Below are 14,842 nucleotides of genomic sequence, written 5' to 3'. Positions count from 1 at the left end.
GTCGAGGTTGTGCTCTGCAAAAAAGATTTCCAGAGAGTAACCAGTCTGAAAGAGAGGAAGAGGGAGAGGGAGAGGGGTGCAGAGTACCAGGGCTGGAGAGAGGGGGGGTGTTCCCTGCTCGGCGATGACGGCTTTTTAACATACTGTTACATAACTCCAACATCTGAAAATGATTTTTATTGTAACGAACCGTCTAACCTCCTACCCCACTTATAGAGGAAACACAGCTTTCTGCTTTCAGAGTGGTTTCCATTGCAGCCCTAAAACAACAGACTAGAAACAAAGAAAGTAGGAATAAGGAGTAAGAGGCCGTCGGACCGACCGGCCGTCAGAAAGTCTCTTGGATGTTGTAGTGTGTGCTCAGGTCGATCTTTGGAGTTTTATTGGGCTCTTCTTCCTGCCTCCCTCTCCGCCCCTCTTTCTGTTCTAATAAAAGCCTGGCTGTTAATTTGCTCCAGTGACTAAAATGACAAGGTTTTTATTAGACACCAACTTTTAATGGGGACACAGGTTTCTATTATCGGAGTATTTAAGCAAGGATGCTGACGCTAAATGATATGGGCATGGGACAAAATCTAATGGAACACTTTTACATGAAAATTCAAAATGCAAAACTCTGTTTCTTTTCTATAAATAATCTCTTAAAGGGATAGTTCAACAGAGTTGTTTTAGAGGTAAATTCATGCAAAACCGCTGATACGCGTTCCCGTCGGGGGCTGTTTTTCGGCAAGCAGTCTCTGCATTTACCTGAAAACAACTCTGTCTCCTAACGTTCCGTTATTATCTCATAGCGTGGTGAATGTGCAGGTCACAACTTGTCCACGAGAGCGTTTTGGAGTTGTTGGATTGTGTATTTGATGAGTTTGATGAGGGAAACCAAGAAATCCCATGAGCCTCCGTAGTGTAGCTCTGAGCAGCTCGCGGCTCTGCTCTGTCGTTCTGAAAATAGCTTGCACCGACAACTAAAGGTAACGAACCTACTCCTAAAACTATAGGGATTATGGCAATTGGCCAATTTGCCAAAATGTTGAACTATCCTTTTAATAATCATTTTCACAAATCACATACTGTAAACTGAAACCTCACCTTGCTTTCACAAAACTACCCCTCTTTCTGGTCTACAGGGCTTATGTCCTGGAAAATAACCTCACAATTTGTCAGTAACACAGAACTGGATTTATCCTCCTGAGGTTTCTGGGTTAATTCGGTGATTTTGAATCGGCATGTTACTGGGATCAGACCCAACACTGTGGAAATTTGACACAAGTCCTTTTCTCCTGCACATGGTTCTTCGACTGAGTCAGTCTGACAAAACAACAGGAGTCCCGTCAGCTCTGGGTGACCTCTGCTACATTCATCGGCTAACGTTAAGTGTGCCACACTTGTGAGTCACAGGCTAATAGCTGCTGTATTATTCAGAAACACCAGAGCAAGTTGAGTTGGAGCAGAGACATAAACTAACAGGCTCGAGGACATGAGTCTGTGCGGCTTCGTGTTGGAGAGGACGCAGGCGTGTACCTGTGACACCAGGGGCTTTTAACTTTGTGTGTGTTTGTATGAGCTCATCGCAGTAATGCTCACGTTCATAGTGGATAATGTCAGGTTAGTTTTAACAGCATAGCAGAGCATTTACGCCGCATAATCATCTTTTAATAAGTGTAAACTATTACAGTGCTTTCTCAGAAGCATGCAGCAGCACTGTGGCTCGTTCTACCGCACAATGCAACGCTGTGATTTTTAGACGGCGCACCGATCTCATTAACACTCAGCACACTTTGTCTGCAGCACGATGCTGCATTCATTTTCAGCTTTGCAATTCATGACACTAGTTATAAATGTACACGTGAGAGTGAGATGCAGCTCTGCCCAAAACTACACACCACATCATTGGTGCATTGATCAAGATTAGTACACAGAGGCTTAGAGACCTACAGATGTAGCATGATATCAATGGATGGAAGTGTCATTTAGCTTGGTAGGGAACAAAATGTGCATTTGCAGCTGCTCCGTTCTATATGTTCTAAGACTGCCTCACACCTTCAAGTGCATGTTATAAGATCCAGTAGGTAGGTGTGTGTGCGTGTGTGTCTGAAAAGATCACTGAGCTAACATGAGTGGGCTTGTACCACCGTGTGTGCAGCCAGGCACCATATTCCTGTTGCTACGGGCAGACCTACGGAGCTGATAAAGCTCTTTTCTTTTAGCTTTGGGCTACAGATCTGAGTGGGGCTGTTTGGCAGTGCTCTCACACTTCTCATTATCTAAGAGGAATTTACTGGATCACAAATCAAGATGTGAGTGCGTTAGAGCTTGTTGAAATACTGTGCTGTCAGGACACACTGTGAAAATGGAAAGCTACCAAAGCCTGTAAGTGCATGTCCAGGTCCTGACAGTGACATGAGTTGTGAAGTGTATGTGCATGTGTGTGTGTGTATGTGTCCATGTCCTAGTGAGTCATGCATAGTCTGTGGGTGTGCGTGGTGCGCTCTGCACATTTAAGATTTAAGCCTTTTGCAAAAAACTACCTCACTTGCATAAAAATGTTTCTGCGCGTGTGTTTATTAGATCAAACGCTGTTTACATGCGGCAGAAACGACGACATGTGCAGTTGGTTTGTTTAGATCCAGCCTGTTTTGTAATGTTACTGGAAGGCTGAGATTTGTGCCACAGCCTAATAAGCGCAAACATGTTCAGCTCCAATCCTGTTATATTTGATTTTGATACATTCTTTTAACTTGGACGTTTTTCTCGCTTCTTTTAAGCCTCTTAGGAACACAGAGATTATCTAATGCTGAGATAGCCACATTGGCAGAGCGATGAGGAGACATGCAGCTGGATTGTGTCTGCTGCAGCTGTGTGTTTAGATAAGATCGAAACATAAACCCCTCCTTCCTTCCTTCCGTCCTTTTACCATGTCTTGCTCTACGGTCTTTTTTAAAGGCTTATTTTAACATTCTTCCCTGTTCTCATCTCTCATTTTACATTTCTTCGCTCTCTTCCCTTAACCCCCGAGCTTATTCCTTCTCTTTCCCCTCGATCTATCGGTCTATCTATCTCATTCTTCCCTCTGCTTCCCCCCTCCTACTCTCAGCCAGACTGAGTGCTGTAGGGACTCTGCTGCTGGCAGCTTTCCAATCTGTTACATAACAGTACCATCAGCCTCCCTGAATCACTGCTGGGCTAGGCCGGCCTCAGCCAGGCTGCATATCAAGCTCTCGTGTTTTAAATACTGCTCAACGGCATAAGAGTCTGGCTGTGTGGGCTCACATTACATTAGCGGTTTTAATTTCTGAAAGCAAGCTTATCAATTCTGGCTCTTGTCAACCAAAACCCATCATTTAATGATCCGACATTAGAGTGGGGAGCTATTGTCGTTATGCAAGGGCGGGGACGAAGAGGGATGTGATCTTTATCTGTTTTTGTTTACAAGTCTGGGTGATGTAGTCAACCACAACTTCACTGATAAGACCTCAGTCTGAGTCAGCACCCTATTCTTGACCATTGTCTAAAACTCATTATCCTGAAGTCCAAGTGGCACATAGCACCTCCTATAAAGCTGTGGCAACTTTTCCCAATCTCATGGTTCTCAACAGTCAACACAGTTTCTTATTGTGACTACAAACAAAATCACTGCGGTCCAGTCAGGCCCTAAACTTGCCGTGTTCCCGTATTCAATTCAAAACAAACACCGCAGTACCGGAGCTGCAACAATTAATCGATTAATTGAACAATAATTGATTACGAAATTAATCGTTGACTATTTTGATAATCAAATAATCAGTTTGGGTAGTTTTTTTTTTAAAGAAAAAGAGTCCAAATTATCTGATTTCAGCTACTTAAATGTGAATATGTCTGGTTTCTTTGTTCTTTTATGACAAACTGAGTATCTCTTTGGTTTGTGGACAAAACAAGACATTTGAGGACGTCATCTTGTGGTTTGGGAAACTCTGATTGATATACAACTAATCGATTAATCGTTTAAATAATCGACAGATTAATCGATAACAAAAAAATCGTTAGTTGCGGCCCTACACAGTACCCGTTATTCTGACTGTTGATGTATGAATCAGTGGCATCATGCAGACGCTGTGATTAAACATCAACTGTTGCTTCTGGAAGACGGGGCTGGCACACGGTCTAGTCTAGTTGCATTTATCATCTGAAACCTACCGTAGTAAGACACAGTCTTTGTCATGATGAGGAACAAGCTGTGCTGACTGAAATGAGTGGGTCATTTCCACTTAAATCTGGAGCAGAGTGTGTGATGCCTCTAACCTACTTCCCCCCCTCCGTCAGTGAACCCCGGCTCTGTTCTCGACTCCCTCCTCCCTCAGCCAAACCTCTCATGTCTGGATCCTGGGCCCCCCCCTGGCCTGCAGTCAGTCCTGGGGGCGTGAGTGGTGCCTTGTCTTTCCTCAGTGGGGGTCGGGGGCCTGTCATTTTCTGAGAAGATCTCAATTCATCAACCACACCTTCTAACCTGCTTGACCTATTCATCTGCCAGGCGAACCCAGCCTCGCAGCTCCCAGCCCTGGAGAGCCTGGGAGGTTAACCCCTAAAAAACAACATTTACACACCACTGTACATACTGTCTGGTTTACTTGCCTCTGACTCAGACTTATGAAAGAACTGTATTTACAGCATCCACGCTCTACATCATTATCCAATTTGGTAACATCTGGAGAGTTTGCGGTTTATTTCTTCTTTTAATTGAAGTTTTCCTTTGTAGCTACCATTAAAATCCTCAGCGCAGCCTCATTGAGCTTCAAGTAAAACTGTCATCAAACTTATCACTGCTTCCAACCATAAATACCGACAGGTTTAGTTGACAGCAGCGGCCGGTATGCGTCTTAGGAAAACTTTGAACATTTCAGCAGCTGTGTAGCGGAGCGGCCGTGCTCATACAAAAACAATTAAACCAGCTCCTAAGACTTCAGAGTCAACACTTCTAACATTTACACATGCAAGCAGACACACACACACACACACACCACACCTGTAGCCAAACAAACAACAGCACGCTGAAATGGATATTACCTGACAGGATAGTCATTTCTCTCTGCACCATGCTGAAGGGAAAGCTTCACCCTCCCGGCAAACTTTAGCGACTCATACTCCCGACACACATGCACAGTGAACAGTGTGTGGGGGGAAAAAAAAACAAAAAAAAAACACAACAGCGGTAGAAGGCTGAAGAGAAATCCCGACAAGAGAAAAGCCACAGTAAACACGTTTTCCTCTCACCGGCAGCTGGTAAACTCCACAGGTAGCAGTGCACCTCACATTCCCTCTCTGTGGACTGTCTGTCTCCAAGTGTGTGCACACCCCGTCAGAGAGGGCGTGTGTGTAGGTCTGTGTGCGTGTCCCTTATTGCTCCTTGGATAACAACAAGGTCCACCCATGGGTTCCAGTCTCTCTGTGGCAACACCTTTTTTTCCTCCTCCTGCTCATGTGAACTTTTTTTTTCCTCTTTGAGCTCTTCTTACAAAATAATGCAAACACCGGTAATGATGAACAAAAAAAACTTTTAGTCACTCCTCTGTAGTGTATCAGCCAGTCTGGAAGTGAAAACTAAAAAACCAAGCCTCACCTCCTCCAGCACAAGTAACACACCCCCTTTTTTCTTGCTTTCCATTTTTCCCTCGCTTTCCTTCTGTTCCATCGCGAAGAAGTTATGCAATCCTGCCATTTCAGACATGACCTCCTCCTCCTCCTCCTCCTCCTCCTCTCTTCCCCTTCCTCCTCCTCCTTCTTCTCCTGCCTCTGCAGCCCTCACTCCCACACTCCAACCAGCTTCTCCACCTCAAAACTTTTGAATGATGTGAATCACATCATCAAAACGTGAGTGCTTGCTTTCCTTTGCCGTGGGACAAATTCATTTGAGCGACTGGGAAGACAGGAAGTGTCAAAATGTTTTCATAAGGCCGCTCTCTGGTGGCGGTGGTTATTGTACGTCTTGAATAAAAAGCCGCCTCTTTCACACTCACACACGTGCGCACAATGACCTCCACATCTGTCTCTCATCCTCATCCTGCAAAACAAGTCACCTCTCTATATATACACACGTGTGTTTGACAATAAATCCGCAGAACGCGTCTCTTACCGAGGAAGGAAACTTGTGCAATAAACAAGATTGCATAACCTGGTGAGAGATAAAACTTTGATAAGCTTTACTGTGTGGGCATGTCGTATTCATATTCTACTGCCACACACACACGCACACACTGTATGCATATAGAAAATTCACATGCAATGCAACCCCCTGGGTCTTTAAAAGCATCTGGGTGCAAGTTTAGCTGCAAGAATACCTGCAGCAACACGCCTGCTACTGGCTAGAAGAATGAAGCGTATAGGGAACAGGCCAACAAGAGCTTGGGTTGTTTAAATTTGGGAGTGGTGGCCTGAGGCTGTGTGAAAGAGTGTGTGTGTGTGCGTGTCTTGTGTGTTTCTGTGAGGTAAACACAGTCCTGTGACTACTTGTCACAGGACCATTCTTAAACATTTCTTAAATGATGTAAACATCGCCTGGAATATTTATGACATACACAATCACAGTTTCCTGATTTTATCACTTGTATTAAAGTCTGTAGTTAAAGCGAGCCGCGCAGTGCTTAGACTTTCACTTTAAGATTTTTATTGTATGGGCTATTGTGCATTATTCTCTGTCACTGTTGGACTCCCCTCTGACAATAGTAAATCATTTACTGGTCCGGCCTTGCCTTACCTTCCTCTCCTGGCAAATCAACAACAGGTCAACCAACTGTCTCCACAGAACCGGGTAACCAACGCCCAGCTTGGAACAATGGCCTGGGGTGGCCCAGTCTTCCGATATGGCAAGGTGTGTGTTTGTGGGTGAGTAAGGCGAACACTGTGCCAGGACTGTGCTGATATATTATCTTTCCTGGACATTTTCCCACTGATAATGTTCAGAGAAGTACAATAGAACCAAGTCAGGTGAGAGAGATGCTATGAAATGCCACCTAATCTCAGGAGCACTACGTAACCGCATCAAGTCCACTGAATATGTGTGTATGTTGTGGTTTTACCATCCAGTTGTGGTGCATTATTTTAGGTCCGGTGATGTAATCTGAAGCAACAACAGGAAACGACCTCGGGAACAGACTGTGTGTGTGTGTGTGTACAAGGAGGCGAGTGTTTACATCTGGTGGCCAACAATCACTGGTTTCTTGAGACAAAACATGAACTCAATCAGATCTGATGATTGATTTAATAGTGAAAAATCCCCATCACAATGTTCCAGTGCCTTAAGTGACACATTCAAATACCTTGTTTTGGCCCACAGATTTATCTTTGTTGCACTTTTCTTTTTTTTTTAAAGGTAGAGTCTAAAAAATTTTGCCCAAAAACAAATGCTAGACTTATACAAAAGAAATCCGTCTTAAACATTGCCTATGGGCTTCTAGTCCTGTGTGGTGGTGGCTGTGTCTGCAGCGCCCCCTTCCCTTGCCTTTAGGGTTAGGGTTATTATTTCAACCCTGTATCCATATTCACCCATTCATTAAAAGCAGAGAGAGGATATTGTGTCCTGTATCAGTTGTCAGTTGCAGCTCATGTCAGACATGGTGACAATTGACAAAGCTGTCCAACAAACAAAACAAACTATCTTTAAGTGCTTGTGACTTTTACTTGAGGGATCTCGACTCACGTGACCCTCAACAAAGCAAATATTCTAACTAGGTGAACTCAAGTTCCCCATGACGACTTAGCCCTGAGGAAGGCGATGCACGTTCACTCTGCACAGAGAGCCAAGTGGTTTATGCTAACGCCAGATACAAAAAGGCCTACAGAGTCTTAAGCAGCAAACGTGCAGCACACTCTAATCTACAGTAACAGCAGGTCAGTGCAGAGGAGCAAGCCAATTACCTGCAGCATCTTCTTTACTCCCTACTTTATAGAGACTTCGCCGCAGACAGCCTCCTGTATACACACACACACACCTGAGCACTTAAATCCCTATGACTCTCTCGCCTTTGAACGCCCTCTGTGGTGAGGTAAGCGCTCCTCTGACAAATGAACGCGACGTACAGACACATCTGACATTTAACTTCTGCCTCTCAGATAAGTGGGTTTTCCCACTTTCAACTTGGCCTCAACTTACGTAACACGTTCTGCATGCACACTTTTTTTTTAGTTTGGAGGAATTTATATTGGAAAGAGTCCACCTCTGTGAAGGATGAGGAGCGCTACGCCAAAATATTCACTTGAGATGGGCAGCAAGAAAACAGGCCTGAGTAGGTAGAGTGATGGTGAACAGTGTTCGCTACACACTCGAACGGTAGCTCAGACAAAAAACGGTCTCTTTAGTCTAGGGGGGAAAAAAAGTTCATCCTTGATGTCCGACATCCAAATAAGGTATTGGACAAAGTTGGAGTCTTTGCCTTCTTCAAAACAATGTGTATCTGCCAAATGAGTTTCTGTGTCTGTGGTTTACTTTACCAAAATAAGAGCAAACTTAGGGTGAGAGCCGCCATAGTCAGACGGAAGGGCAAAAGGGCAACAACACAATGTTTCCACATGTCTGCTGGACAGCTGTATATCACCTGATTATAAATCATCATTATCATCTGAATGAGAAGAGATCATACCCACATGCATAGTCTCAATAAAAGCCTGCATAGGACGATCCACAGATTAAAGAGATAGTTCAACATTTTGGCAAATGGGCCCATTGCCATAATCCCTATAGTTTTAGGAGTAAGTTTGTTACCTTTTATTGTCGGTGCAAGCTATTTTTAGAACGGCGGAGCAGAGCCACGTGCTGCTCAGAGCTATGCTATGGAGGCTAATGGGATTTCTTGGTTTCCCTCATCAAACTCATCAAATACACAATCCAACAACTCCAAAACGCTCTCGTGGACAAGTTGTGACTTGTGGCAATGGGCCAATTTGCCAAAATGTTCAACTATCCCTTTAAGTAAAATTTCTACCAGAACAGAGGTTTTGCAAAGTAACCAGGCTGTCTGCCCCAGTCCTGACCAAATGATGGCTGTTATGTAAAAAAAGAAAAACATCAACAAAGAGGGTGAGAAAGTTTGGGAAAATTATGTAAATCCAGTACTGTGGACTTGAAGTTTTCATATGTAAACAGTTTTCATATTCATCTGCCTAAGGCTGCGTTCAAATCGAGAAGAGCTCTGCATCAAAAACTTTCACAGAGGTTATTCTGGGAGCTAAAACACTGTAGTTTCTGCATTGGGGAGCTACAAGTGTCTCCCCGGAGTGGACCCACTGCAAAAACTGAGGCAGGCAGGATGAACATTTTGTGTGAAGGCTTCTCTGACCGATCGATCCAAAAATCAGAACAAAACCAGCTGGTGATTCAAAGGTGAACAAAAGACAAGTGTGTACGTAACGTCCCCCTCACCATTCTTGCGCTCCTGTAATGGCAGCAGGTTGGGCGCAGGTTGAAGGGACAGCTCCTGAAGCTCATTGGTCACTGACTCGCTCTGAGGGCTTGGGGCTGAGCCTGGCGCCCCGGCCACTTCCATGCTGCCAGGACTCGGCTCCTCCCCCGTCTGTGGGTGTAACGTTGCCAGGGTGACAGAGAGACCTGTGGACAAAAACAAGGACAGCAATAGTTTAAAGACCCATTGAAATGTTAGATGTGATATTACCAATGACACCTACAAAGAATTAACTGGAAATACTTATGTAAATAAAATGATTCAGCGCGGACGGCTGTAGTCACAGAGCTGGTGTTGCGTTCACTGACAGGTATCCAGCTTTATAATGTAGCTATGGAGCACATCATAATGTTTGTGTTAGAGCTGAGTGTTTCCAGCCATTTGCCATTTCACAGGAATAAAATGCAAAGATGCACCTATGAAAATGAGCCTTGGCTTGTGCACTTGGCAAAGGTATACATTGTACTTTCCGGTGTAAAGGGCAGTAACATTATATGGGGGATGGTATTAATTTGGTAAATATACCCTTCCATCTAATCTTCAGTCCCTCCCTTTTTTTCCACAAGTGTTTAGTGTTCAGAAATGTCACATTATCTTTATTGACCAACCAGAGTTGAGTATTCTACAAGGCAATGGCATAATAGAGAAAACAGCACCTCAGGCATTTTTACAGGCTACGACAAGTTAAAAAGTTATTCCCAGACATTTGAGCACCTCTCTCTCTCTCTCTTTCTCTGCGTCTCTTACTCACAGAACAAGCAACTGCAAAAACGAGGAAGAATGTGAGGTCGCAGACTGGGGGATTAAATCAGCCATCAGGGAAGAATTTGCATGTTTGAGCTTTTACGACTGTTGCTGTGGCCGCTGCTTTAGAAAGGCTGAACTCTCTTTATGGATTTTTTTTTCTCTCTCTCGCTTCTTAACAACTCAGTGTGATTTCCATATATTAAACTCATTTGACAACTTGCCCTCAGAGTTGGAGCTGCTTCATAGAGGAAGTCATAAAAAAAGCATGTTTGTGTGTTTGTATTCTGGTCTGTATAGTCTGGCTGCAAGAACAATTTGGCCTCCTTGGGAAAAATTTGGGGTAGATTTGATCATTTGAAATGGCACTCAATGTGAAAAGCTTGACTTGAGTGAACTTAACAACACAAACTGGAGTTTAACTGTTCAGTAAAGCTGACCTGGAATAAATGTTATCAGGCTAAAATAAGCCTGGATAGGTCATTTTGGGAAATACACTCCTTTACATTCTTGCTCAGAATTCATTGTGAAAGTACAAATAAAGCTACAACCAACCAGCATATAGTTCACTTAGCTTAGCACAAGTAACAGCTAACCTGGCTCTGTCCAAGGTAATGGACGTACCAGCATTTCTAAAGCCCACTGCTGATCACAATGTACCGTACTCCATACGGCAATTTTGCAAACATATAAATGAGAATTTGCTGCATTACTGATCAAAAAATTAAAAGACACAATATATATTTTCTTTAAAAAAAAAAACAGACCCATGTTTCCATGTCAAAAACTGATTTAGTCAGTTTTACAGTACAGTTTGCGCTGAATAGTCTACTTCACAACAACATATAATTAGGCACTTTATTTATTTACCTTGCTGTTATGGGTTTTTATTTGAGTTTATTTGCATATTTTAGTTTTTTTATTCCCTACTTGCCACATACTTTGCTCCCTTGTTTGATACTATAAATATTTGTCTTGTTAATTTGGTGACTGTAAGAACTGAATTGCCTTTCTGGAACAAATAAAGCATTCTGAATCTGAATCTGAATAATAGGAAAATAACAGGTATCATATATAAACATGAATATAATAATAGTGAGCTAACAGCAGGAGCCACCATACATACTATTATCTATGCTTAAAATGTTGATCAATGACACATTTACAAATATGACACAGATTATTATTGAATTATTGCCCAGGCCTTCCACTAACGGTGTCAACGTTTTGACATGATGTACAATTCACATGTCCAGTACCACAGTTATGAGAGTCAGTTGGGGAGGAACAATAGAAACAACATTGTGTCTCAGACTGACAGGTGCATTTGCTAAACTGGTTAAGCATGAAGTCATGTTAAGCGCACACACAAAGCTGTCTGAGATTAAACTGTCTGAAGGGTTATGTTTCCACTGGAACTTGCATCAAATTTATTTATGGAAGAGATTTTCCTGATTTACTGGAGCGCGCCCGGTGTAACTGGTTATCATCCTTTCATGAAACACTCCTCTGGGCTGAGCAGGCCCAGTAGCTCGGGCGCCCGGTTGCTAATTGTTGTTTACAAAGGCAGGCCTGCCGCTATGCTGCGTGTTGATCTCTCTCTTGCTCTCTCTGCAAATATGTGTTTTCAAGCCGTGGGGTTCTGATGGGGATTCTGTCATTACTGCACAGCGGGGCCGCAAACAATGAGGCAGTGTTGTCTGAGATGTCACTCTTCTCTCTCACAATCAAATGCCGGCGCACACATGTCTGAATAGAGGCACACTAACCACATGACCCACCAAATGTGCTCTTTATGTCATTGGCCTCAGGATGTCGGGATGCAATAGTTATGGTGTCAAATTTATAAACATTAGACACTTTTATAATGCTTGTTAGTGCATGAGACTATATTCTTCACCAGATATATGACAGCACCTGCAGATCTATCATAATGGAGGTAAATGGAAATATCCTCTGTAGGAAGTGTGTATAATTTTGTGTTAAATCAACTGTACATACAAAATATAAAAACATAACCAACATGTCTCACACTTTTGGGGCATGCATGGCTGGTATCAGTTCAACTGAGCACACAGCGCTCATCAGCAGACATCCTGTGTCCGGCCAAGAGCGTCAGAGAAAACACAGATGTCCAACAGAGTGATAAAAACTTATTAAAGGATGGAATGTTTTATTTGTGCCACTGTTGGACACAGTAATGCAAATCATGGAGGAGGTCACAGCCCTTTTGTTTGTGTTGATCCATCCTGATTAACGCTGGTACAACTGACCAATCGGCAGCTTTCAGTGCAGCAAGTCCCGCCCTGAAAGTTCCTGAACCCTCAGAAGTTGCAGCCTCCGAGGCACGGATCTTTCTCGGGCTAGAAATACAGGTAATTTCAAAGGGTTCCTATTCCCCAGGGAAACCTCCTGCTGTGGAAACACGCCTAATGAAGGCATTTCAGCCAGCAGCAAACAACTACTGACATTCAACACCCAGTTGTACTAACATGTACTTTTCTGCCCCAAGTTAGCTTTGTGAGTTTCTTTAAATGGGTTTCAGAGTAGCATTATCCATACAGGACAAATAATATACTCACATACATGGTATATTTAAACTAAAATGGGCATTTGTGTTAAAGACACACTCACAAAATAATATTGCATAACACTTTGACATCTTACGCCACCGTGTTTACATATTATGCCATCTGATATCTTTCAGTCAAATAGTCTGCCATTGTGCTGTCGTGTGATGAAAGCATCAACAGGCAAATCCACTGGTATTTAAGCTAATCCATCTCCACTACAGTCAAAGAAGAGTGCTAAGCAAAAGCACACAAAATTGCGATTTTGAACATCACATCATCGTGTTACAACCGTGAAATCACATGTTAATGACCAAAGAGAGTCTGGCGAAGACACACACAAGCCGCACCACTGAGACTGAGAAAGTCAAACCAGGAAATTGATCCAGGAAGGGAAGCACATAACATGAATATTCAATCAAAAAGCATCTCAGACTGATGCAGTATGACAAATATTTCTGTGGGGAAATTACTCAGTACTTTTGATGAACACTCGATAATGCATTACTAGTATCTAGGACAGAGTGTGCGCTTTATGATGGTGCAAGCTACTGTGATGTCACGGTGCCAGCATGTGATCTCTGACACATGCAAAACACCACTTTGAAAAGCATGTTTCCTGTCAGCAAGATGAAATGACACTAGTATACGTGTCTTTATATTTCCGCAATGTATACAAAGATGACCAAATTTATGGGCTCTGACCTAACACAGCCCATACACACTACAGTGGCCATGATATTCAGGGGGATGCTCACCGCAACATCAATTGCTTCATCTTAACTTTCCCAACAAACTGCTACTGTCCTAACCTGCAGTGTTTACTGTTCTGGTGCAATGCATTACACAGAGATACTAAAGTACTCCAGCATTCCTCACTGCACGCCCACACTAGCCTTTCAGATGTGTATCACTGTTACACTACCACACACACACGCACACACACACAGGCACACAGATACACACCTGCTGACAGTCATGTTTTCTTCACCATCAGACACAGGAAAACCACAACCAAGAATTGCAACACCTCAGATGGCAGCAGCCCAGGTGAAGGATGCAGTTCCTGCACCAACCCTGCTGTAAACTAAGGCCTGGGTGTTGTTTGCTTACCTGTGTTACAAAATCCTGAAGGGGCGTTTTCCCATCTCAGAAGGACAGAGCTTTGAATGGTTCTGTTGAGGAAAAACAAAACAGAAAACATCAGCAATAGGAACTATCTGCTCAAACCAGTTTCACTGCCCGAGTCCTTCCCTGTGCCCTACTCCTCCATCCAGATTGTGTAGTTGTACATGAACAGCTGTAGCCATGTGAAAATGTGGCTCTCTAAGTGGCGAACATAAGAGGCTAGAAATAATCGTGAGAAGTCATTAATAAGATCTAGTCGGATCCACGCAGCAGGAGGCCTCCTCACAGATGTCATGGGGCAGCAGCCTACAGCTGTCACTGTCCAAAACACAGACACACTGCTAAGCTATTGTTAGCCTGTCTGGGGGTGGGAGTTAACCTAAACAGTCTAAACAAAAAAGTGAGACTACAGTGTAAAAATCGCGTACGACACAATAAAACGCGAAATATTACCGACTACAGATTAACGTGCTTATTTCTAGCTCCTGTGATACATCTCTAACCTCACCATTGCAGACAGAGAGACCCCCCAAGTTAGCCCGCTAGCCACCGTTAGCATGCTACAACAGACAGGCATTCCCCGCTAGCGGGATAGCTAGCTGCTCGGCTAGTCCGTCTGGCATAGCGGTGGTTTTGTTGTCAAGCTAACACAAACAAGCTAAATGCTCTGGAGCTACCTACTGGGTGAGTGTATTTTTTCGCTTACTTATCATGGTCGCCACTTTGTGTGCGGTGTCTGTGAGGATAAACGGCTTTGGCATCACACTGCCACTTCCGAATCACAAAGGAAACTTTAACCGGAAAACCCTCCTCTGCGTGGGACGTAAAACCCACTTCCTCCACATCACCTTCTTCCTCCTCCTCACCGGTTCACCGCCGCCGCTCCTCTTCAGCAGGATACAGGAGGAGAGCGGAGCTGTGTTGGCACATGTCAGACATAAAGCTACCCCACTCCGGCACAATAAATGTACACTC

General features: G+C 43.6%; 1 protein-coding gene across 3 annotated transcripts in view; it reads right to left on the bottom strand.

Moving 5' to 3' along the window:
- Positions 1-14,842, bottom strand: part of mrtfab (myocardin related transcription factor Ab) — a 44,497-nt gene extending 29,655 nt beyond the window's left edge. For 2 of the 3 annotated variants that reach the window (XM_083994201.1, XM_083994199.1), the window contains exons 1-3: positions 14,574-14,842; positions 13,853-13,914; positions 9,386-9,571 (exon numbers count right to left, since the gene is read on the bottom strand). In XM_083994201.1, the coding sequence (XP_083850327.1) occupies positions 9,386-9,509 (124 nt within the window). In that variant the 5' untranslated portion in view covers positions 9,510-9,571; positions 13,853-13,914; positions 14,574-14,842. Of the gene's footprint in view, positions 1-5,037; positions 5,269-9,385; positions 9,572-13,852; positions 13,915-14,573 lie in introns of those variants that run through there. The other variant, XM_083994203.1, reaches the window with a different exon arrangement.

This window comes from Trachurus trachurus, assembly GCF_905171665.1.
Source record: "Trachurus trachurus genome assembly, chromosome: 19".
Lineage (NCBI taxonomy): Eukaryota > Metazoa > Chordata > Actinopteri > Carangiformes > Carangidae > Trachurus > Trachurus trachurus.
The sequence above is the reverse complement of the archived record's forward strand: the minus strand, read 5'-3'. Positions and strand labels throughout refer to the sequence as shown.